General features: G+C 42.5%; 1 protein-coding gene across 4 annotated transcripts in view; it reads left to right on the top strand.

The window, feature by feature from the left end:
- Nucleotides 1-25772, top strand: part of RYK (receptor like tyrosine kinase) — a 59659-nt gene that overhangs the window by 12241 nt on the left and 21646 nt on the right. For 2 of the 4 annotated variants that reach the window (XM_064165062.1, XM_064165065.1), the window contains exons 2-9: nt 2778-2899; nt 4660-4759; nt 5702-5836; nt 7235-7291; nt 7921-8065; nt 12536-12636; nt 15076-15201; nt 19567-19653. In XM_064165062.1, the coding sequence (XP_064021132.1) occupies nt 2778-2899; nt 4660-4759; nt 5702-5836; nt 7235-7291; nt 7921-8065; nt 12536-12636; nt 15076-15201; nt 19567-19653 (873 nt within the window). Of the gene's footprint in view, nt 1-2777; nt 2900-4659; nt 4760-5701; nt 5837-7234; nt 7292-7920; nt 8066-12535; nt 12638-15067; nt 15202-19566; nt 19654-25772 lie in introns of all 4 variants that reach the window. The other 2 variants (XM_064165061.1, XM_064165063.1) reach the window with 1 other exon arrangement.

Here is a 25772-nt window from a genome sequence, read left to right as displayed (position 1 = left end):
AGCTTTGGGGGTTGCCTGGGTAAAAGGGTGACATTTCTGCTTTGAAATCCAGGCGAAGCATTGGTCTTGCTGTTTTCAGGTGGGTTGGCATAGGTTAGTCAAGTCTGAGCAATGAGAAACCAGACTCTTCAGTGTTGTGCATTGTCGTCCTGAAGGAAGCTTACCAGAACAAAACTGCTGCTGATGTGTTAATACCATTCATTGCTAATCACCAGTAGTACTTAAACCACTAGAAGCATTTCCAAAAGGGTTTTCTTCCTCTGCAGTGTGTAACCCAACCATTCTGGGAGATACTTCTTTGTGAGATTCTCTCCTCCCTTCTCTGTTTCACTGCTCTGTCTAGAAGATGACTAGTGAAGAGCCGCTTGTTTTCTCAGGCTATTGTAAAACTTTCTCTATGCAATAAAATTTGACATTGATTCTTACTCTGCTCTTGAAGGGTGCTGTTGAAATCCATATAATTGGCTTTGCCTGCTGGTGTGTAGTGTTTTATGGCAATAAAGGCATTAAAACATCAGTGGGCTGTATAATTACTCAGTGTTGTATGACTATTAATGCTTAAAGACCGGATTGATCTTCTGTAGGGTAATTGGGTTTTCTACACCTTGACATATTATTGCACATCAAGATATTTGTGTTTAACAGCTTAAATTAGGATTGCCTTTTTATAAAGGTCAGTTTTCATAACAGAATTTTATTGCTGTGTACCTGTTTAACTTCTATGAGCAGTTCCTCTACAAAGTTCATATTAAATAAGGGGTGGCAAGTGTCTGATTGTGAACCTTTCTCAGTCTGTTTTCTCAATCTGAGGTAGGTTTCATGTGTAGACCTACATGTGAAATTTACCTGGACAAGCTGTTTTGGAAGCTTGCTGTTTCTTCTATATGTTATTTTGTTTCGGTGTGTGTATGTGTGCTTCCTCCTCCCTGTTTTACTGGTGGGTATGCTTATGCATTTGGTGGACTTGACAGTACAGGGTTAGTGATTGTACTTGATATTAAAGGTCTTTTCTAACCAAAATGATTTTATGATGTGCCATTTATTACTGAGTGGAACTATAGAGAAATTGAAGAAAATGTCTGTGGTTGTGTGGTATTTTTGTGTTTTTTTTTTTTTTTTTTTTTTTTCCTATTAATATCTCTTAAACTGATTACATTCAGCAATTAAAGTATTTGCATGTTTGTCTGCTCAAGATCTTGTTTGGGAATATTTCTATCTGAGATTACTCTGTTCTGTAGGTTTCTTTTGTGTTTAAGGTTTCTCAACCTCCAGTATTTGTGATTAAGTACTCTGGAGTTTTAAGTGTTCAATTTTGGGGCCCTGACTACAGCATTGAGATGCTGGAATGTGTCCAGAGAAGAGCAGTGAAGCAGGTGGAGGGTCTGGGGAACAAGTCCTGTGAGTAGGTCCTGAGGGGAAACTGGGTTATTTAGTCTGGAGGAAAGGATGCTGAGGGGAGACCTTCTCACTCTCTACAATTTCCTGAAAGGAGCTTGGAGCAGGATGGATGTTGGTCTCTTCTCCCTAGTAATAAGTGATAGAAGGAGAGGAAATGGCCTCAAGTTACACCAAGGGAGGTTTAGGTTGGATCTTAGAAGAAATTTCTTCTCCGAAAGGGTTCTCAAATGTTGGAACAGGCTTTTCCAGGGAAATGGTTGAATCCTCATCCCTGGAAGTGTTTAAAACACGTGGAGCTGAGGGACATGGTGTAGCACCAGCTTTAGTATAGCTCAGGAGGTATGGTTTAGAGGAGTGTATGGTGAGATGGGTTGAGAACTGGCTAGAGAATAGAGCTCAGAGTCATGGCCAACAGCACAGAATCCGCTTGGAGGCCTATAGCTAGAGGTGGTCCCCAAAAGTGTGTACTGGGTCCAGCCTTGTTCAGCATCTTTGTCAATGACCTGGATGAAGGTACAGAGCCAGTTTGGTGATGCCAAACTGGAAGGAGTGACTCATACCCTCTCAGTCTGTGCTGCCAGCCACCGGCATGTAGACTGACTGGAGCACTGGACAAAGGACAAACAGGGGTGAATGTAGAGTCCTGCATCTGGGCAAAAATAACCCCCTATACTAGTACAGACTAGAGGCTGACCTGCTGGAAAGCAGCACCATGGAGAAGGACCTGGAACTCTGGGTGGACAGTAAGTTGCCCATGAGCCACCAATGTGCTTTTGTGGCCAAGGAGGCCAGTGGCATCCTGGGTTGCATTAAAAAGCATGTGGGCAGCAGGTTGTGGGAGGTTCTCTACTCCGTGGCCATACCTGGAGTATTGTTTCCATGTCTGAGCTTGTCAGTTCAAGAGAGACAGGGATCTACTAAAGAGTCCAGAGCAGGGCCAGTAGGATACTGAGGAGACCAGAACATGGATCATATGAGAAAAGGCTGAGTGACCTAGGCCTGTTTGGCCTGGAGAAGAGGAGGGTGAGAAGGAGATCTTATTAACATTAACAGATATGTGAAGAGTGGCTGCCAGCCTCTTTTTGGTGATGCCCAGTGATAGGACAAAGGGCAGTGCATACAACTGGAATGCAGGAAGTTCCACTTAAACATGAGGAAAAACTTTAAGGGTGTTGGAGCCCTGGAGCAGGCTGCCTGGAAAGGGTGGGTGGGTCTCCTCCTCGTGAGCCTTTCAAAACCTGCCTGCTTGTGTTCCTTCATCAGCTGTGCTGAGTGATGTTTTGAGGCAAGTGGAGCTGTTGGTACTGAGAAGTGTTTGTCCCAGTGTGTTAGTGCTGGTCCTGTTCTTCCCTGCCTTACTCTTTTCTTTCTTATTGCAGGTCTTGATGCAGAGTTGTCTTACGTGAGGAACGATGTGGTTAATCACTACGCCTTGTCCTTCAATCTATTAATACCCAGCGAGACCAACAATCTTCACTTCAGCTGGCATGCTAAATCCAAGGCAAGTGGCCATAACTTCTGTTTGAGTGTTTGATACGTGATCTGTGTTGTGTAGTGAACACTCATCATTTCATAGCTTTTCTTCTTTGCACGCATTAGCATACGCTAAGTGCAAAAGAATTGTGAGATTGCAGGCAGCAAGTTAAGGTAATGTGTAGCCAAATGGTTCATTTCTTGTTTTAGAAAGGTTAAACACTCCTTTTGAAATATTTCATACTTGCTTCTGGCTGTGGAGTCTCTTCTGATGATGCTTTGGGCACACAGAAGGGGCAGCCATGAGCTAAAGCCTCTGGAAATGAAATGTAGAGCAATCGTATTTAAGAGATTTTTAGAAACATGTTTGGAGACAGGAAGAAGCTGTAAATGTAGCATATTGCATTTATCACTGAGCTCCAATTAAATGGAAAGGGATTTTTATTCCATTTAACCACCATGGTTGGAACATGCAACAACAACTGTCATAAATACTCTGCACTCTCTTACATTTTAAAACGTTTCCAATCAGTTCATTTAGTTTGGTACATGAAATGATGTTTAGTGTCTGCAAGGTGGCCAGGCTGTGTTTTTTTTTAAACCTGAGTGATGGTTACTCTTCTGTCCTTAACTATGAAAGACTGCAGTAGCAGCAGCAATATCTAACAACTCCAGCAGTGCAATTTCTGAAGACTGCTTGCCAGTGTTTTTCCTTGTGAGGTATAATTTCATAAGAGGTGAAGCCTTCTCACTTCGTACCATAGTCCACCTTCACAGGCACTTCACCAACTTGCTGTTTTGAGTAGGACCATGAAGGTGTTTCCTTGTTACAGCTTCATCCACAAGCTACCTGCATCACTGCCCCTGCACCTCCCTTGGTGTTTTGAACTTCTGGGTGAATTTTAAACAAGAATTTTTGGGCTTTCCACCACCAGGATTGCACTCCTTGATAGTAACTGTGCTAACTTTGTAGGATAAGTGTAGTGCAGTTTATAGGAACTCAGAATCTGGCTTATGTTTCAGTACTTGGCATCTTGACTGAAAAATAAACTGATAATCAAGGAATCATAGAATGATGGGGGTTGGAAGGGACCTTTGGAGATCACCTAGTATAACCCCTCTGCCAGAGCAGGTTGCAAAAGGTGGTGTCCAGATGGATTTTGAATGACTCCAGAGATGGAGACTAACAGATATAATATAAATTCATCCTATAATGTTTCAGAAAGGGGGAAAAACCCTAATGGTATAAACAAAGTAAAACCAAATTCATTCAGCTGAGTGAGGAACGATGGGATGCATTTCCAACTTTGGCCTTAGTTGCAATAGGTCCTCTACATTTTTTGCATTAATATTTGCAGAATAATTTTTCTAAGTGAAAACAGAATCTAGATTGTACTTGAATAAACTATCTGTAATGAATTTCAACTGTGTAGTTTGTAAGATTGATTTGGGGGGAGGTTTAATTCCTATGGTTTTAACCAACTGGCTATTGAATGAGTAAATGTAAAAGTACTGGCAAGTAAGGGTTGGTTATTTTTAGTACAGCACTTTAAATTCTGCCTCAAATTTTCAGGAATGACTTCAGTTTTGGCTTCCTTAATCTGAACTGTAAATGAAAATCCTAATGTTTAGACTTGATATAAAACATTTTAAATTTGGGCACCTAAAATCACCACTTACTTTTGGAAAATAAGACAACAGATTTTTAATTTAAGGAAGAATGTGTCATTTCCTTTTACTAATACAGACATTTCTTACATATTTTCTGTCCCTCAACTGTTGTTATAGGTTGAGTATAAACTGGGATTTCAGGTAGATAATCCCATGGCTATGGCTGTCCCCCAGGCCAACATTTCGTTACAAGGAGAAGTTCCTCGGACCCTTTCAGGTAAACCTCCCACCAGTTAAAAGTGAACAGGTACTGCTGATACTAATAATACTTTCTAGTGGTACTTTTCCTTTTTCCTTCCCCCTCCTCAAATGTGTGTAGTGCTGCATAAGAGCCTATTTTTCCTCTATTAAATGTATTATGTTTACAGGTCTTATGCAACAATCATGATATCACTAAATGGGTATTGTAGATTAGGAGTATTAATCTGAGAGTAATAGTTTCTCCCTTTGTTAGTGGAGGATAGAGATTTTCCTAGGAAGGTGATGTTTTGTAATGTATATGTTCACCCACAAGGTTTTTGTTCTCTTTCATCAATGAAAATAGTGAACAATTGCACAGATTTAAAAATCTATTCATTTCTCAAGCCTGTAGAGATGACATTTCAAGATGTGTGGGAGTTAATACATTACAGTGTTTATGGTAAGCTTAAAACTAATAAAGCCATTTGGAATATATACTAGCTCCTCAGAGAATTTATGCTACAAACAACTGCATTTGTTTCAGATTGCAAGGAATCATCATTTGTGCTTGTTGGAGTAGGATTCCTCACAGTGTTGTGCTCTGATAGACATTTAAGGGGCTGTAAAATAACATTGGTGTTTCGGTTGCTTACCACTGAGGAATTAGACTTGTTGTATCTGCTCTGCTATAATAAATTGTACTGGTATATAAAAATGGTCAGTTGTCCACAAATAAGAGTTTTAGGAATCTGTAAAGTTGCAGTATACAAATCATGAAGATTTTAAAGAAACCTAAATAGATCCCTTAATACTCTAATACTTGTTTAAAATTGCAAGGTATGAAGATGAAAATAACTTTAGCACATTCTTGAAAGATGTAGATTATAAACCTCATTTTAGAACAACCTTATCATTTAAATTCACTTTCACCACAATGTCTGAAACGTGCTTGAACTTTATTGTAATGCTTCTTTTGCAGTGTTCCGTGTTGAACTCTCCTGCACTGGCAGACTCGACTCCGAGATCACAATACTAATGCAGCTCAACTTGACAATAAATTTATCAAAAAACATCACAGTTTTAAATTTCAAACGAAGGAAAATGTGCTACAGAAGTAAGACACTTAAGTTTCAAATATTAAAAAGCTTTTAATGTTAAAGAATGAAAAGAAATAAGAATGGGAAGTGTGTAACAGTTCCTGAGAGTGAATGTTGGCGAGGGTAAGAAGAAACCAGAGATGAATGTCATTGTTCTGAAAAGTCTTATCTTCTTTCACATTAGACTTTTCTATGGATAATTTACCTTTGTTCTTTAAATGGACGTTCATGAAGATTTAGAACATGAACTAGCAGTGTGCCCAGGAAAGCCAATGGCATCCTGGCCTGGATCAGGAACAGTGTGGCCAGTAGGACAAGGGAGGTTATTCTTCCCTTGTACTCAGCACTGGTCAGGCCACGCCTTGAGTGCTGTGTCCAGTTCTGGGCCCCTCAATTCAAGAGAGATGTTGAGGTGCTGGAATGTGTCCAGAGAAGGGCAATGAAGCTGGTGAGGGGCCTGGAGTGCAGCCCTGTGAGTAGAGGCTGAGGTAGCTGGAGGTGTGCAGCCTGGAGATGAGGAGGCTCAGGGCAGAGCTCATTGCTGTCTACAACTACCTGAAGGGAGGCTGTAGCCAGGTGGGGTTGGTCTCTTCTCCCAGGCAACCAGCAAGAGAACAAGGGGACACAGTCTGCAGTTGTGCCCAGGGAGGTCTAGGCTGGATGTTAGGAGGAAGTTGTTGGCAGAGAGAGTGATTTCTCATTGGAATGGGCTGCCCAGGAAGGTGGTGGAGTTGCCATTTGTGGAGGTGTTGAAGAAAACCCTGGACTTAGTGCCATGGTCTGGTTGACTGGCTAGGGCTAGGTGCTAGGTTGGCCTGGATGATCTTGGAGGTCTCTTCCAACCTGGTTGATTCTGTGGTTCTATGTGGACTTGTTAATTCAGCTTCTGCTTTTACCAAGTTCCCCAAATGTCCTTCTGCATTGACCATTTTACATATATAGCAAGAAGCATTTTCTCTGTTGTGCTTGGAAGGAAGAGGCTAGTTTCCTGAAATCTGCAGTGTTCTGTTCAGATTGTTCTAAATATTCCCCCCCAAAATCTACTTAGTTTATAAATTGTGCTTAGGTATTTAAAATGAAAATCTAGAGATAAATCTGTTCTTAAAGTCAGCTCACCTCTTTGGAAAAGGAGGTTTGCTTTTTCATGAATTAAGGCACAGTAAGGGTCATAGAGCACTGGAACAGACTCCCACAGGTTGTGGAGTCTCCTTCTCTGGAGCCTGTCAAGGCCTCTTTGGATGCCTTCCTCTGTGATCTGTGCTAGATTGCGTGGTCCTGCTCTGGTGGGGGGTTGGACTCGATGATCTCCTTGGGTCCCTTCCAACCCCTAACATCCTGTGAGGCAGTTGAATTCCTGTGAAGGTCTACAATAATAAATGTGTACCAAACTCAGTGGTTTTCTCTTATCTTTTTAGAGCATGAACCAGAAGTAAAATCTCCAGCATCTGATAAAAACAGTAGCAAGGCTATCTGTAAGTAAATCTGAGTATACAACTTACTTTGGATGTGAAAAAGGATGTTTCCACAGCTTTTCCCTGTGAAAACACTCCCAAGGCAGTCTGTACTATACTTAGGCTTTTAGTGGGGCTTGTTTGTAATTCTTTTAACTTGGATTATGTACATGAGTGAAGTGGAAAAAAAAAACTATTCCAAGTTTCCTAACGCCTTTTTTTCCCCCTAAACATCTCTTAGGGGCTCTGGTTTCTGTATGCGACTCTGATCTATTTTGTTGTCTTTAAGACCTGTCTGGTCCTAATTTGTCAGTACTATATGAGTAGAACGAGGTGGTTTATTATTTCACTTCTCTTCTCTGACTCTGCTCAGCTTCTGTAGTACCCAAAATGTAAACATTTTTGCCAAAATGCTTTTGGAAAGCAGCGGAACAAATTGTTCTGTTTTCTGGCTTTCTGCTTCCTTCTCATGCATACGAGTGGCAGGGCACCAGGGGAGAGCCTGGGGACAGCAGTACTGTCCTCCTAATGTGTCAGCCTGCTGGGAACTTACCAAATGTTCTTTGTTGGAGGGTTGGTTTGAGAGTTTGTTTTTCAGTTTTTCATTCCTGAGAGAGTTTCATTAACAACTTTTAACCTTTTTGTTTCAGTCGATCCTGTAAACGCAGCTCCCACCACTTCCACCCGCGTGTTCTATATCAGCGTGGGTGTGTGCTGTGCTGTTATATTCCTGGTAGCAATAATATTGGCTGTCTTGCATTTACACAGCATGAAAAGGATAGAGTTGGATGACAGGTATGTGTGCAAGCTTTTCAAGTGCGTTTTTAGGATGCATTGTGAGAGTTATGATCTCAAAATGAGCACTCTGTATTAGCTTGTGATTTCTGTTCTTGATGTCAAGCTGTAGCAGTTTATTACCTATGTAGAGTTGTGGGAAGTGCTATGCCTTGAAAGGCATCAGTTGCAGGTGCTCTAGAGTTCTTTGGGTGGGAGGATTGTGATTTTTGGGGTTTTGTCAGAATAGTTGTGTGGAGGGCATGCAGTGGGGAAATGTGGATAGAATTGGATGTGCAGCAGTTGTCAGGATTGAAGAAAATGCTTGGATTTTTAATGACTTCTACAGGGGATTGAATTTCACCTCTCTCTGTTTTGATTGATTGATTTACTGGTATTCACTTTGGCTTTAGGGTGAAGTCTAGGGATTACAGCTGATACAAAGCTGAAAATGTGTCTCTCTCTCAGATGTGTTTTCAATCCAGAAAAATCAAATTGGCACATGCATGCATAAAAGGATTTGGAATGCAAACCCAAGGGCAGTGTGGTCAGCTGAGTGGGGATTAAAGGCCAAGAAAAAGCAGGTGGACTGAGGCTGTACAGTTGCATCAGATGCAACTGTTCAGAAGCAGCCAAATGGGATACTGTGGAAAACAGTCATGCCCATGGGTCACCCATGTTTAAAGGATACCTTGAACTGTTTCTGTATTTACTCACAGCCTCTCAGAGCAGTTCTGCCTTTTCATTTTCCTCTCTCTCCATTCATGTGTTTTGCTTTTTCTTTCTGCCATGTACTCCTCTGGTGTCCCCAGACCACTTGTTTTAGGGGGTGTCAGTGTAGTATATAGTAATGGTTTCTCATGATCTGACTATCTAACCAAATGACTTGTCAGCTTTTCTCAAGTTGTTTGTGCTTATTGAAGATGTTCAAGGATGTGCAACTTGCCCTAATTCAGAAGGGAAATCATTGTGTTTCAGATGTGTGAATAGTGGCATCTATAAATTTTTGAGAGGCCATCTCAACCTAGCAGTGTGATCAAATGTCCTTTCATCCACTTCATTGTGCTTGATTTCTGTGGACACACAAGCTAAAAATTCATCTAATCTTAACGCTCTGGTTTGCAGCTATTAAAGAATTTGCTGTCAATCAGCACACGGCCTTCTGATCATTTCTGGAAAGCTTGTGCAGGTAGTGGGATTTAGTTGTTCAGGGAGCCATGTCATGACTGCACTTTGGCCACAACAACCCCATGCAGAAATACAAGCTGGGGTCGGAGTGGCTGGAGAGCAGCCAAACAGAGAGGGATCTGGGGGTGCTAATTGATACCCGCCTGAACATGAGCCAGCAGTGTGCCCAGGTGGCCAAGAGAGCCAATGGCATCCTGGCCTGCATCAGGAATGGTGTGGTCAGCAGGAGCAGGGAGGTCATTCTGCCCCTGTACTCTGCACTGGTTAGACCACACCTTGAGTGCTGTGTTCAGTTCTGGGCCCCCCAGTTTAGGAGGGACATTGAGATGCTTGAGCGTGTCCAGAGAAGGGCGACGAGGCTGGGGAGAGGCCTTGAGCACAGCCCTACGAGGAGAGGCTGAGGGAGCTGGGATTGGTTAGCCTGGAGAAGAGGAGGCTCAGGGGTGACCTCATTGCTGTCTACAACTACCTGAGGGGTGGTTGTGGCCAGGAGGAGGTTGCTCTCTTCTCTCAGGTGGCCAGCACCAGAACGAGAGGACACAGCCTCAGGCTGCGCCAGGGGAGATTTAGGCTGGAGGTGAGGAGAAAGTTCTTCCCTGAGAGAGTCATTGGCCACTGGAATGGGCTGCCCGGGGAGGTGGTGGAGTCGCCGTCCCTGGAGCTGTTCAAGGCAGGATTGGACGTGGCACTTGGTGCCATGGTCTGGCCTTGAGCTCTGTGGTAAAGGGTTGGACTTGATGATCTCTGAAGTCTCTTCCAACCCTGATGATGATACTGATACTGTGACTTGTTTTTTAATCACAAAGGTGCATGACCTGGTCAAACCCTGAATGGGCCTTTTGAGTAAGAGCTATGTTCAATTAATGTTGTAGTAAAGAAGTAGCAAAATTTGACTGAGAATTGGGTTCTGTGGCTATTTGTTTTGAGAATTGAAAGCATTCATGGCAGCCAGCAAAGAAATTGCAAGGTGATACTTCAGTGATTACTTCAGAAAGCAGTTCAGTGCTTGGTGTTCTGCACTGGCATTACATTTGAGTGCAGACTGCTTGATGCAGCAACTAGCAAAGAAACTCCTGAGAGAAGAAACAACTTTTGATTTGGTTTCGAGGAATGAGTTCTAAAGGTTACTGCAAAGGCGTTCTCAAGTGAAGATGATAACATTGTTAAGGTTAATGTCCTCCCAGGGAACAGGCTGAAAAACCCACTGCTGTTGTGCTTAGTTTAAAAAAACCCCAACCCCACAAAACCAGAGCTAAATAAAAAGAAGGAAAGCTCTTAAATGGAAGCTAAATCCAGACAGCTGAGTTTACAACATTGCACGTAGACTGTTTGAGAAGTTTATAGTAAAAGTTTAGAGCAAATGGTTGCATACCTCCGATCACAGGCACTTGAAAAAGTGCCAAGGAAAATTGGCATGGCTTAACAGCAGGATAATGGAGGTTATTAAAAGCAAGAAGATACAATTTGCAAAGCTGACATGGAAAACAAGTGAGAAAACTCAGAAAGCCTATAAACAGGAGCAAGTTAAACCTGAAAAACAGTATGAAGCCAGCAAAAAAAGTAGTTTGTCAAACTTGCATTAGGCATAAGAGTAATTCCTTTTTCAAACTTGCTTGCAGCAGGAAGCCAGCCAAAGAAATCTGCAGGGCTAACAAGTGATCAAGTTACAAAAGAAGTTTCCAGCCATAGCAGGAAAGCAAAATGCAAGTTCTGCATCAGTGTTTAATGCGGTGACTGCGCCAGGACACTTTGGGGAGCTTGCTGGAGACTACATCATATTGAATGAGCTTGTAGATGCAGTAATGTGAACAGTTAATATAAGCAGTAATAAATGGTCAGGATCAGAGAAAATAAAATGAGAAATTCTAAAGGAAGTTGGAAGTGGAATAGCCAGACCAGCGGCTGTAGCTTTTAACCTCCTGTTAAACTCTATACTGGAACCTTACAACTGAAGGACAGTGAATGTGGAAATGACTTTAAAAAGTGCTTCCAGAGAGAGGTTGAGGCTGGGTGTAAATCAGTAAGCCTGATGTTTGTATCGTGAGAACTAGCAGATTTTGTTTTAAAGAAAAGCTTCAGCAGGTGTTTCTGTGCTTACACTGTAATGGGGAAAGGTTGGCTTCTTGGGTTTTTTAAAGGAAGCCTTGCTTTAAAGCTAACTGGTCCTTGAGGGTATCACCAAGCATGCCTAAAAATCCTATGAGGGTGATCAGCACTGCTTGGTCGGTGCTCAGCAGCAGCCCAAGAAGCAAATGGCATGTTGATTATTTGGTAATGCAGAGGGCTGTAGCCAAAAATAGTATCTTCTTTGTTCTCCCAGTACAGTCAGATGAAGTGGAGAAGCTTTTAAGCTTCATAAAAGGAAGAGATGTTTGTGTGTGTTTGGGAGGGAGATGAAAAAAGCTTCTGGCCCTGCTGTCTGAGCTGGTAACAGGTACCATCTTTGCCTGCAACTTCCTTGCCTGTTCATGGGCTGTTATAGCTACAACTTTGGCTGAGTATAGGAGGAAAAAAACATCCTGCTGTGGTTTAGTCTGTCATTTGCTTGGCTCTTGAATACTATGTGCAGCTGTAGTCTTTCTACCCAAAGAAGACATGCCAAAACACATTTCAGCTGCTTCTGGAAGAGACAAGAAGTATGCTTAGAGAGAGGAAAGACAAAGTAAGGTTGGACAGTTTGGTCTGTAAAAGAGATGAGATTGGTACAATGGTACAGGGCAAACAACAGTTTGCAACACTTAACTAGGGACTATCCCATGTTCTCCCATACTGGAACAGGCAGCAGAATGAGCTGGCAGCTTGTGTGGCCAAAGCAAGCAAGAGGAGATCACTCTGGCTGAAAAAGCTAAGATAAGCTTTGCAGAACATTAGGGGTGCCTCTCTGTTTGGTTCAGGCTGCTGCTTTCAAGCCCTCTAGTCATGGATCTCAGGGAGATGTTAATACCATGGAACAAATGCATAAAGGCCTTCTCTGGAGCATAATAGCCTCGTTGTTTCCAGTATGACAGCATGGTTCTTGCAGTAAATGTTTTGTAACCTTGGCTTTTTCTAAAGTGGGCAAAAGAGCTGGAAAACAGAGCAGAGTCTGCAGAGCAATTAGAAGAAAGTTGTTGACTCTTACAGGACACAAGTGCTAAAGTTTTTGAGTTACCTGAATTAGTTTGATGTGTGAGAGACTTTAAAAATGCCATTCTTTTGAAGTCTAGCCTGGAAAATCTCTTGGGTTTAACTTTGGTTAAGTTTATTTTGAATGTATTGTGGTGGTGAACAGTCATGCTCATGTCCATTTCTGTTTTAAAACAGCATTAGTGACAGCAGTAGCTCACAAGGTTTGTCCCAGCCTTCCACACAGACAACACAGTACTTGAGAGCTGACACGCCAAACAATGCGACGCCAGTAACCAGTAAGTGTTAATCTAATTACAGACCCTTGCAACAGACCTTCTTGGACACAGCTGAGCTCTTTGGTGGTAGAGGTCATATCAATTTAGTGTGAAGTAGAAGAGAAGAGCACCAATAATCTCCTGACTGTTATGCATGTGGTTTTGTCCAGCTGTGCCATAGGCAAGACTGAGACCTCCTTGGGTACTAGTGGCCAGGAGTCATATGAGCATTATACTGTGCTTTGCCTGATCTGTGAAACATCTGTTTTCTTAGCACTGGAGAGATACTGCCTTATGCATCTCCATCATAGCATCAGAGAATGCACTGAGTTGGCAGGAACCTTCAGAAGTCATCTAGTCCAACTCCCTGCAATGAGCAGGGGCATCCTTGACTAGATCAGATTGCTCAGAGCATTGTCAAGCCCAACCTTCAATATCTCCAAGGATGGGACTTCAACTACCTTCCTGGGCAACTTGTTTGATATTCCACTACCTTCATGGTAAAGGATTTGTTCTTGATATCCAATCTAAATCTCCCCTTCTCTAATTTTAAACCATTGCTTCTCATCCTATCACTGCAGGCCTTTGTAAACAGTACAAAGTGTCTTCTTGTAGGCCCCCTTCATCAGTTGAAGGAGGCCAGGAAACTGCCAAGCTGAAAGAGTACCCTTTTGCTCCTAACATTTTCAGAAAATGGAAATTAAATGTCTCCTGTTTTCATCTCCTGTTATAGTTTTTTCCCTTCTCTTCTCCATAATGCTCCATAAAACATGGAATCATTTACGTTGGAAAAGGGTTAGTAGTGATATTGAGCTTTCCAATTCATGAAGGAGCACTGTAGAAATGTTACTATTACTGTTCAGTGTACTACTGCCTTTTCCTTTTTCCCCTCCTCCTGTGTGGAGTTGTGTTCATCTAAGATTGAACTGTTAACTTTGGAAAGGTTCTTGCTTGCTTCTTTCTACAACTACCTGAAAGGAGGTTGGAGCAAGGTGGGTGTTGATCTCTTCTCCCTACTAACAAGTGATAGGATGACAGGATATGGTTTCTTTGAACCAGAGGAGGTTTAGGTTGGATATTAGAAGAACATCCTTTAGTGAAAGGGCTCTCAAACCTCAGAGCAGGCTGCCAAGGGAGGTGATTGAGTCCCTGTCCCTGAAGCTGTTTGAAGGATGTGGAGATACGGTGCTGAAGGACATAGTTTAGCAGTAGACTTGGTAGAGTTGAATAGCAGTTAGACTCAATGGTTTTAAAGGTCTTTTCCAACTGAAATGAGTCTGTAATTCTGAGTTGTTCTGTATTGCTCTGGGGAGGGGGCAGAAAAAGGTAAAAAGGAATAGAGTCTCTTGTCATGCAGATTCATCTTTCCCTCACAAAGAGCTGCCTTTAAAATTCCTTTAGTGGAGTAATTAATTTTAAAATTAATAAATATATAAACAATTGTTTTTCCACAAAATCTGGGAGAGAACTCAGCATGCAGATGACTCTTGAGCTGGGTTTGCTTCTTGCTATCCAGAGCCACTCCCCAGTCTTTTTATTTTCCCATCTCTCATTCCAGATCATATTGTGCTGTTAATGTCCTGGCAACTTCAGGTTTTTAGCTTGACCCTCTTCAGTGACACTGTTTAGTTTGAATATGATCCCTGGAAAATCCTTAGTGAGCTTGTGGCAAAACAGGAGAGGACCAAGCCCATAGTGGTGATTAAACTCTCCTCACCTTGACAGTTGTGGAAGCCACTGTGCTAAAACAGCACCTGGTTGCTGTGGTCAGTCCTTGTTTCAGAGTATCTTTTACCCATTTTGGGACATCCCTGGTAGCACAGGAGACAATGAGCATGGATTATAGGAATACAAATGCTTGCAGGCACAAAGTAAATACAACATTTTTAGTCATCCCACAGTCATATGAACTTTTCCCAGTAACATTTAAATTAAAAATCATCCAAGTGATTCTTAAGGTTTCTCTAATAATTCATGAACTTAGATGTAAGTGTTCAATGCTTTCTGACTGCCCTTGTTTGAATATCTAGATACCTAGAAGTGCCAGAAGAGGGCACTGGTAGTTTTGATGATACTCCGCTGGGGTGAGGCATCTTCCTCACTCCAGCATGGCTTTTGATAGTCTCTGCCTGTGCTCTTTATTTCCTTGCTGTCAGGGAAACGCAGGGTCGCATTAATCAGCTTCAGTATGTGAGGAGTTTGGTGTTCACAGTGAGACTCAATCTCATGCCTTTGTTCCTTTTGTTGTTGTTTCCCCTGCAGATTGTTATATTCACAGGACTTCTCTCGTGTCATTTGTTGTTTAATACTGTAATTTTGTCAAGACTGATGCAGCATTTTTTCAAGTACATGCTGTTGCCAGTGTTTGTACCTCTAGGTGGTGCTGAGGTGAAGCAATGTGTTTGTGTTCTTATTATAAGGGTATTTATGTTGGTTTGTTTGGCTCTGCTGGCTCCTCAGGTTACCCTACATTACGGATAGAGAAGAATGATCTTAAAAGTGTCACTCTAATGGAAGCAAAAGCTAAAGTCAAGGACATAGCCATCTCCAGGGAGAGAATAACTCTAAAAGATGTGCTTCAAGAAGGTATTTACAGGACTCAGACCCTTGTTGACTACAACCTCCTGTGTGTATTTATTTATTTCTAAGTAGATTTTTCTGCAGTTAACCATGGATGATGTTTCTGATGTTCCTAAAATTTGGTGGAGGAGAATAATGAGTGATGTTTGCATTTGGGGTGTGTGTGTGGGGATGGTAATGTGGGGAAAGCAGTTTCCAGAATTCATAAGAATGGGACAGCAACTGTGCTCAGGACATCGTTCAGTTTGTCTGTCTTAGATGAATCCTTTCAAAAAGGAAAGGGTTAGATGGCTTAGCAATGAGATAATCATTTGGGGCTGTAAGTGGCAAAGTAACTTAAATTACCAGAGGAGAGCTGCTCTTAACAACAAAAAGAATGAAAGCAAAAAGCTCTCAAAAGACCATAGTTGTCTAAACTCATCCTCTTAAAATTTGGTAGCTTCTGATTTGGAAGTCTGATCAGCAGATACAGCATGTACAACTCTGCTATGCAGAATTCAGAGATTTCAGGATCCATTTGTCTTGTTTGTGTGAATGCTTCCAAAATAAACATTAGAGTTATTTGGTTCTTCTTGGTAGTGAATTTGGGAAATAGGCTTGAATATTTTGGGGGGTTTATCATGAGCCTTTACTGCCGCAACTTGAAGTGTGTGTTCCCCTGAGCATCACGAGAAATCAAACTTTCCAAGGCTAGAGATCTGAAACACACATTCTTTAGAGGCAGAACTGCAAAATGCTTTGCATTACTCTCTGTAAATGCTAACACTCCACACTTAATGTATGCAGTTAAGTGTCTAGGGGATAGCTTTGTGCTCCACTCCAGTGTCTGGTCTGAAAAAAGCTTCCTTTGCATTTGGAGCGTGCTATGTGTTCCTCTGTGCTGTCTGTTGCCCATAGCTGTGATGTTAGGAGTCTTGATAACTAGAAGTGACTCAGTGCCACAGCTACACTTCAGATGTTTAGCACTGAGTGACAGAGCTGCCCTCCTCTGCTAGATGTGGCTTAAACGGCTGGTAAGTGCCATATGGACCAAATTAATACTGGGATCTTGGGTTTTGACCTCCAACTATTATCTGAGTCTGTCAAAAATGTAAGTAGTCAAAGGCCTGGAATACAAATCCTGGTGAGCAATACTCAGTTTAGAATCATAACAGAATGAAGCCTCTACCATTGAAGAGCAAAAATGGGTTTAAACTGGAAGAGGGCAGATTTAAACTAGAAGAAGCTCTTTCCAGTGAGGGTGGTGAGACACAGGTTGCTCAGGGAGGTTGTGGCTGCTCCCTCCCTGGAGGTGTTCAAGGCCAGGTTGGATAAGACCTTGAGCGACCTGTTCTAGTGGGAGGTGTCCCTGCTTATGGTGGGGGGTTTGAACTATATCTTTGAGGTCCCCTCCAACCTAAACAATTCTGTGATTCTAAAAGAGCTTCAGAGGGCAAGAAGCAAATAATAGGAAAGCCTGCATAAAATATTCAAGAATTTTGAAGTGCTGCCAATGGCTATTAAACATATTTTACAGATCTTGGCCAGAGATTTGTTACAAACTTAAGTAGCTTGCATAATTTAACCTACTTTTAACATTTTAATGATTGGGGGGAAATATTGTTCTGCTTCACTGTAACCAGTGGGAAATTAAAAGCGTCAAATCTGAGAGCATGCACAAGAAGAGGGATCTGTAGAGACCTTTTGTACTGTGGGGCTTGCTCAGTGACTGATGCTCAACCTGCTGCTTCAAGCTAATATTTTACTAGATGTAAGACAAAAATACAGGAGTGATTAAAAAAATCTAATATAATAGCTATGCTTGAGCAAATGGAGCAGATGGTAACAGTAAGTGGGCCTTTACCATTTTCTGTTGAAGAGGGAAAAGACTTAGTTGTCCAGTCTGGAATACAAACAGTGACATCTATAAAAGGCCCTGAGGAGGGAGGCAGAAGTGACACATTCATGGTGCTGTCTCTGAATGTTACAGTATACCAGTGGCATGCAATTCCTGCTAAAATATGATTCATTCAGGATACTGTTGAAAAACAAAGAACCAAAGCCAAGAATCAAAACAACAAACCCCTTAAGTGTGGACCATACAGACATGCTGTGTTAGTCTTAATAGATCTAGGTACAGGACTGCTGTCTTAATAGGTCTAGGTACAGGACTGCTTGCCTTTCTAGTCATAACTGCTTTTACATGCTTCCCCATCCTTTTTAATTCCACTGTTTGCAAATAGATAACTTGATAGAATCATGGAATGGTTTAGGTTGGCAGAGACCTCAAGGATCATCTAGTTCCAATCCCCTGCCATAGGCAGGGACACCTCCCACTAGAACAGGTTGCTTAAGGCCTCATCCAACCTGGCCTTCAACACCTCCAGGGAGGGAGCAGCCACAACCTCCCTGAGCAACCTGTGCCAGTGTCTCACCATCCTCACTGCAAAGAGCCCTTACCTAACATCTACTTGGAATCTAGTTGCATTGTCCCTGTTAAGTATTCAGAAACCACCTGAGACCCATACTTTGTGCCATCAAATGTGCAACCATGCTAAGGCAATCCTATCAGAGATCTTTTAACCTAATGAGACAGGACATATCATCAGGAAAGGGATGTAACAGAATCACAGAATGTTAGGGTTTGGAAGGGGCATCCAGATAGTAAGTCCAACCCCCCCTGCCAAAGCAGGAACACCTAGGGCAGGCTGCACAGGAATACAGATGGACTGTGTGAAGATGATGCACATACTGGTGCCTCAGTAATTGTGTGACAGAAAAAATGTTGCCAACCTGAGCTTTGTAAAAACCTGACTATTTTAGCACAGTGCAGTTCTTACTCCAGCTGTTCAGTGTACTCCTCTTTCTGCAATGGCATAATAAAACTTTGAGTGGAAGAACGTTGGAGGGACTGAAAAGCTCCCCAAAGGAACACAGCACCTTGCAGTTCAGGTGAAATATTTGAATTATGTGATACTGGCTTTTGCAGACTGTCCCACCTGTACTGTTTGTCTGTATTTCCCTGTGGACATCAGAAAACAGAAAAGAAATTAATCTTTGTGAGAAATATTTTGACTGGATGAAGTTGGCTGGATGAGAAAAGGATGGAGCTGGAGTTCTTAGTGCAGGTGGCTGAAAAAGACTGAACTGCCATGTGATGGTCTGGGAGTTACCCACCCCAACACACATTTATGAAGTCACCCAAACTAGACTCAGCCAGCTGGAAGTTAAGGAATTAAGCTATATTTACAGCTTAGCACAGTTTACAAGCAGATATATACACAATGTGCACAAATACTTAGAGTTATATACAAGTTACAAGTAATACAGAAGCACAAAATCCCTCTCAGAAATCAGATTGCTCAGGGGGCTCCTGACCCAAACCTCCTCCTCTCTCCCTCTTCCCCTCCCTTCAGAAATAACCAGGTCAACCCATGTATATCTTGCATGATAAATCTGGAGAGATCTGAGGTGAGATGTCAAAAAGACAGCAAGGAGGTTAGAGGAAAAAAGATAAGGTTGGATTAAAGGGTTAAGGCAGAGGCAGCCACACAGACCACCAGAAAGAAGGAACAGAACTGAGAGCTAAGATCAATCCCCATATATCTCATATGATAAATCTGGAGAGATCTGAGGTGAGATGTCAGAAAGACAACAAAGAGGTTAGAGGTAAAAAAGATTAGGTTGGATTAAAGAGTTAAGGCAGAGGCAACCACACAGACCGCCAGAAAGAAGGAACAGAACTGAGAGCTGAGATCAATCCCTGCATATCTCATGTGATAAATCTGGAGAGATCTGAGGTGAGATGTCAAAAAGACAACAAAGAGGTTAGAGGTAAAAAAGATTAGGTTGGATTAAAGAATTAAGGCAGAGGCAACCACACAGACCGCCAGAAAGAAGGAACAGAACTGAGAGCTGAGAAGAGTGTGAGAAGTGAGTGTCTTATCTATATTTTGACTAGTTGTGTTTGTCAGCAGAGGAATGAGTGCTACATGGTATTGGGTTCTTTTCTTCTCACAGCTAAGGATTTAATTTCTCTCAGTAAAATATTCCAATGAGCCTCAAAGCAACACATGCCACAAACCAACCCATCATCAGCACTGATACTCAACTGGTTTTATTGGTGTCATTGGTTTACTCTCATGCTTGTCCCCCTGAGTTTTAGTTCAGCATTTACTACATACAGTTTTCAATCCACCTCATGCTGGAGGGGTGCTTGTGTTACATACAGTTGACTTATTAGGGCATTTAGGACTTAATGCTTTAACTGCTGTTCTTCCTAACTTCCTGCATGGCTAATACCTTTGAAGGTAATGTTTTCTTAATAGATATTCTGTTGATGATATTAGTGTGTTTTAACCACGTAATACTGATTGTATGTTGTCTTCACAGGCACGTTTGGGCGCATTTTCCATGGGATTCTAATAGAAGAGAAAGACCCCAGTAAAGAGAAACAAGTGTTTGTCAAAACTGTTAAAGGTATGTTTACAGAAAGCAGTGGCTCTGTAAAGCAAAACCAATTTGGATGCTGCTGTCAGAAAGGGCAGGAGTGTTATATGGAAGAAAAATGTGTGTTTTCCACCAGTGCTTTCAGTTATTGCATCTTGAATACTTTTGCTTATGAGGCTCCCACCTTCAATACTACCTCCAGTTCTGGTGTGCCCACCATAAGAAGGACACAGAGCTGTTGGAGTGAGTCAGTCAATGTACAGGGTTAACCCTCATGGGGAGAGTGATCTTGAACCTGACCCCTAGGTGGTCTTGACCCCTCCTCGGGGGGGGGGTCTGAACCCGACCAGGTGATGGTTAGCCCACTCTCCCTTCCTGTCTAAAGACCATAAAAGCAGGGGGACTTCTGTTCTCTCTCTCTGCCTCCCCTTGTCTTCCTGCTCACCAGGATGAGGGGTAATGGGTTTAATCTGGCAGAGGGAAGATTCCAAGTAGATGTTAGGAAAGGGGTCTTTGCAGTGAGGGTGGTGAGACATTGGCACAGGTTGCCCAGGGAGGTTGTGGCTGCTCCCTCCCTGGAGGTATTGAAGGCCAGGTTGGATGAGGCCTTGAGCAACCTGTTCTAGTGAGAGGTGTCCCTGCCTATGGCAGGGGATTGGAACTAGATGATCCTTGAGGTCCCTGCCAACCTAAACCATTCTGTGTAGCTCTTTGTGCTTGTCTTTGATCCCTCACATCTGGTACTCTTACAACACAAGCAATGTGAAATTAGCCTCCTTTCCTCTAAAAAAATCCTTACCTCCTAAACATCCTGGTGTGACTGTACTGTAAGGTAGGATGCTACTAATTGATTTGTGGGCAACAGGAGGATGACCTGTCAGCAAATCTAAGCACTGAATCAACCAGCAGAGTCTTAAGTGTGCCCTGCAACAGTTTGTGTTTCAGCTGATGGGACTCAGAGGGCTGAACAACAAAAAACTACTCTCACTTTTCCTGTTCTTTTCCCTCAGATGTCCTCATGGGCATTCCTAGGTTCAGAGGGACAGTAGTCACTCTTATAGTCACAAGACACTTCCATTATTTTTCCAGGAGTGCCTCTGAGGTGGTACACTTTCATTCTGTAGCACTTTTCCTCCCTGTTGAGGCAGAGAGGACTTCTCAAAAGAGGTATGTTGGCCCTTTGGAAGATACTGGTAGCTAGCATTTAGCATCATGGTGACAGCTGGAGCTGTGCCTGCTGAAGTTGTCATAGCCTTAACAAAGGTGTGTAAGCAAACCATTAAAGGCAAGTCTTTTCTTGCAGTAGCTTTTAGAAAGAAGCAAAGGAATCTTCTGGTTTGTTTTCAAACAACAAAAGCATTTTTCATTCTAGTGTTTTTGGTGAGTTTTCCTGAAATCTCTCATCTTCTGTTGCTCCTCTCTGCCAAGCAGTTGACTATTTGATATAGTCTCTGAAAGACTTAGGCCATATCTCCTGAGCCTGGTGCTCCTCTGTGTTTGAGGCAGTCATCACCAGTTAGGTAGTCTGTCATTCACCAATGTTACCTTTATCTATGGTCCCCTTTGCTGCATTACTTGGTGGTTCTCTACCCTGTTGACAGATGCTCTTGTGAGCCCCAGAATTGTTGAGAGAGGGTAGTTTCACAGATGCACAGCACTTTTCAAGTGTGCTTTTTATAGCACTGGCAAGACAACATGTATTAGATCTTATTTTAGCAGCCTCCCATCACCACTTATCTAAGCTTTACCAAAATGAGGCTTCCAGTCCACTCCCAGAGCTGCATTTCTCCCTCACAGTGACTTGTACCTTTGACACTGGGCACATCCTGATTTCTCTAGCCCTTCCCTTTGTAGGGAAATATTTGCTGGCTGTGATCAACTGGAGCATAGCCCTGTGGGAGCAATAATATTCACATAATTATTGTCTGTGGAGAGCTGCTCAGCTTTAAAAAGGATCTATATGGACAATGTTTATAATAGATTTTGCTGATACTAGCCTGAGAAGTAAGAGTGGTTTGGCCAGCAGAACGTTGCTAGGAAAACAGCTATAAACATCCCCACTTGGCCTTACAGCGCTTCATTTGCAGTGCTTCATCTTCATACCCTGGCTGTCATAGCTGTATGTGCAGCTGGGTCATGTAATAAGTTGGGAATTTGATCTGCTTGGGTTAAAAAAACCCCAAAAAACCCAAACTGTGAAAGTGCTCTTAACCATGCTTTTTGCTTGGTCTTGTTCATTCCATGGCCACACACATACACTGTTGTTTTGGCACAAACACAGGAGTAGGGCAGGACCACAGAAGCAAGATGAGTATGAGAACTATTAAACTGATGATGGAGGAGTAGCAGACAGTGTGTGCTTGCAGCCCAGAAGGCAAATTACATCCTGAGCTGCATCAAAAGAAGCATGACCAGCAGATCCAGGTCTGGTAGCACCTGGGGTACTGCATCCAGTTCTGGAGCCCTCCATGTAGGAAGGACATGGACCTGATGAAGCAGGTCCAGAGGAGGACCATAAAAATGATCATGGGGTTGGACACACCTCCTACAAGGACAGGCTGAGGGAGCTGGGGTTGTTCAGCATGGAGAAGAGAAGGCTCCAGGGAGACCTAATAGCAACCTTCCAGTATCTGAAAGGGGACCTACCAAAGAAAGCTGCCAAGGGACTGTTTACAGCAGCCTGTGATGCCAGGATGAGGGGCAGTGGTTTCAAACTAGGGAAGAGTAGATTTAGATTAGATGTTAGCAACAAGTTCCTTATCATGAAGGTGATGGAACACAGGAACAGGTTGCTCAGGGAAGTGATTGAGGCCCCATCCCCCTCACCTCAAGGTGAGGCTTGACAAGGCTCTGGGCAGCCTGATCTAGTTGAGGTTGTCCCTGCTTACTGCAGAGGGGGTTGGACTGAATGACATTTAGAGGTCCCTTCCAACCTGAACCATTCTATGATCTTTGTTGCTGAAGACAGTAAAGGAGCCTGAGGGTTATGGAAAAGAAACAAGGCAAAAATATTTTGTAGCTAAGTTATCCCAACAAAAAAAGTACAGTCTGCTCCAGAACTGTCTTGGTTTTTCCACTGGTGCATTCTGAAATTGCTAAAATAAAGTCTGGTGGTATCCTGAAGAGCAGAACATAATGGGGTGAAGTGTTTCAGATCTTTGGGAAAATGTGAACTGAAACTCTTTTAGCAGGTGCTGTGAGGAAGAATTGTCTTCTTGAGAGGAAAACCACTTTTTTCTTCTCACCAGAGCTTGAAAACTTAAGACATTGCATTGGCTGTTTTGAGGTTAGTTGCTCTGGCTTTAAATCTGGAATTGCCAGTGGAAGAAACCTTTTGAAAGGAGGACACCTGAACATGGTAAATGCAGTCAGTAGACTTGTGCACAGATCGGAATTTCATATAAGAATGATAGAAATGTAATAATTTGGATTAGAAAGGACCTTTCAACACCCTCTAGTCCAACCCCTTCACCATGGACAGGGACATCTCCCTCTAGGCCATGTTCCTCAAAGCCCCATCTAACCTGACCTTGAGCATGTCCAATGTGGAGCATCCACAGCTCCTCTGTGCAATCTGCTTCAGCATCTCACCACTTTCACTGCAATAAAACCCCACAAACCAAACCCAAACAAACAAAACCCCCAAACTTCCTCATGTTCAGTCTAAATCTATCCTCTCAGTTTAAAACTGTTGCCCCTTATCATGGCCTGTAGTTACATGAGAAGTCTCTTTTGGTCTTGCAAGTTCCCTTTGTGTATTGAAAGGCCACAGCAGAGTCTTCTGGGAGCATTTTCTTCTCCAGGTGGAACAACCTCAACTCTTTCATCCTCTCTCCATACTGTAGGTGCTCCAGCCTGTGGGTCATTTTCACAGCCCTTCTCTGGACAGTATGCCATGGGCAGCTTATGTATGTTGGCTTTTAGAAGATCTCTGCTGTATTAGGAAAGTGTCAGAGAAGGTTATTGTGCCATTCTAGTAATAGTTTCTGAATACAGCTCATCAGTAAAACCTGTGAGGGAAAGGACCTGCCATAGACACAGCAGCAGATGCCTATCACAATAGAGCTCTTCTTTCTTGTGTTTCTCCTTCAGCTGTTAAGTGTGTTATAAGATCCATGAACTTGCAAGATGGGTTATTTCAAATAAGGTGGACAGAGAACATGCTGTCAATTTTCTCATTCCATAGCCCAGAGAAGGTGAACCTTGTGGCTGACAGACTCCTCAGACAGCAGTCAGATCTGTCAGCACCTGCCACTCTGAGAGAAGTGTGCTTGCAGCCTTGTCAGTTTGCCTTTTTCTCGTCTCTCCTGGGGGATGAGCCCAAAGGTTCAAACTCCAACCTTTCTTGCTCTCCTTCCCTGCTGTGTTCTAACATTTTGGTAAGATGTTGAGCATAGCTAGAAACCAGAAGAGTGCTAACTGAAATCAAGAAACCTTGATTTTTCTGATCTCTGTGCATGTTCTGTCTTCTGAGGTGATCTGCTGTTGGAGGAGTTTGTCATACAGAGTAACTGAGGAAGTCTGGACCTGCCTTCCTCTGTCCCAAGAAACTCACCGAGTGAAGAGGCTGTTGAGAGAGTAGTTTCCAGGAATGTGTTGTAGTCTCTATTTTCTCAAGCTGAGACTGACCTAATAGGTCTTGCAAGTTCCCTTTGTGTATTGAAAGGCCACAGCAGAGTCTTCTGGGAGCATTTTCTTCTCCAGGTGGAACAACCTCAACTCTTTTGGGGGTTTTGTTTGTTTGGGCTTGGTTTGTGGGGTTTTATTGCAGTGAAGGTGGTGAGATGCTGAAGCAGATTGCACAGAGGATCTGTGGGTGCTCCACATTGGACATGCTCAAGGTCAGATCTCTCAAAAGGCAAGTTTGATCCTAATAAAGCAACATCAGTGCAGGAGGCAAATAAATTGGAGATCACTTGTTTAGCATTATTTGACTAGTTTCTCCTGCACCACAGAGCTTTGTCTGGTGTCTTTCATCTGAACCGTTCATCAAATCATTGAAATTACTTTTCAACTGCTTCATTGATCACTTCTTCCATAGCTTGTGAATTGGTGTGACTGAGAAGCTGGAGTCATTTCTCTTGAAATCTCAATGCCACATCTTTTACAGAGGTGGAGTCTGAAAGCAGGATTCATCCCCGAGTGCCAGAAGTTCCCTCCAGATTCCTTAGAAGAGTCTCTTTTACCTAACTGTAATGCTCTCCAGAGAAAAGTTGTAACATGCCCTAGGTAGTGGCAAAGCTCCTAGCTGCATGTTCATAAAATTCATTAATTCATAAAGTTTTTTTTTTAATGCTGTGTAAGTGTGTTTGGATGTGCCTGAGTTTTTCATTAGAGACAATGCTCTCTGCTAAGGAGGAGAGCTTAAACCAAAATTAGAGACAGTTACCTGGAAGCTCTAATGACTTTGGGAATACAAAAATCACATGCCCTGGGCAAAAGGTGTCACTTGTTCATACTTTCTGTAGATCCTTAGTGTTGGACATCTATTTATTCTCTTGTCTCTGCAGTTTTTAGTTTCACTGTGTGTTTATTTGCTCATTATTGTTGTGAAAGTTTTATCTTCTTTCATGTTAGACTTTTCTATGGATAATTCACCTTTGTTCTTTCTTTGTTCTTTAAATGGACATTCATGAAGATAAAGGATGCCTCATTACCAGTAAGAACAAGAATGTTATCTGTTCTGTATTTGGAATATTGGAATCCATGGATCCACACAACCTGAATAAGTTCTTTGTTAGCAAGATGGCAGATGAAGCTGGCATTTGTTTCTTGCTTGAGAGTGGAACTGCTTTATGAGATTGTGAGCTTCATCAGGTTTCCAGTTGCTCTCAACTTGGAAATGTTCTATATTCTGTGGAGTTCTATATTCTAGCACTTTCTGTTCTGTGCTTAGAAACTGGCATGGCTGAGAGAGTTAATGCAGCTTTCATATATGTTTTATTTTCACTATTATCTCTCTATAGCTACCTAAAAAGTGGTAGTAATGAGGTTAGTTTTGGCCTCTTTTCCCAAGTAATTAACAACAGGACAAGAGGAAATGGAGGTGTTTAAGAGGAGGCTGGATGAGGCACTTAGTGCCATGGGTTAGTTAATTAGAAGGGTTAGGTGATAAGTCAGACTCGATGATCTTAGAGGTCTTTTCCAAC

The sequence above is a fragment of the Pogoniulus pusillus genome, chromosome 26 (assembly GCF_015220805.1).
Source record: "Pogoniulus pusillus isolate bPogPus1 chromosome 26, bPogPus1.pri, whole genome shotgun sequence".
NCBI classification, from domain to species: domain Eukaryota; kingdom Metazoa; phylum Chordata; class Aves; order Piciformes; family Lybiidae; genus Pogoniulus; species Pogoniulus pusillus.
The sequence above is the reverse complement of the archived record's forward strand: the minus strand, read 5'-3'. Positions and strand labels throughout refer to the sequence as shown.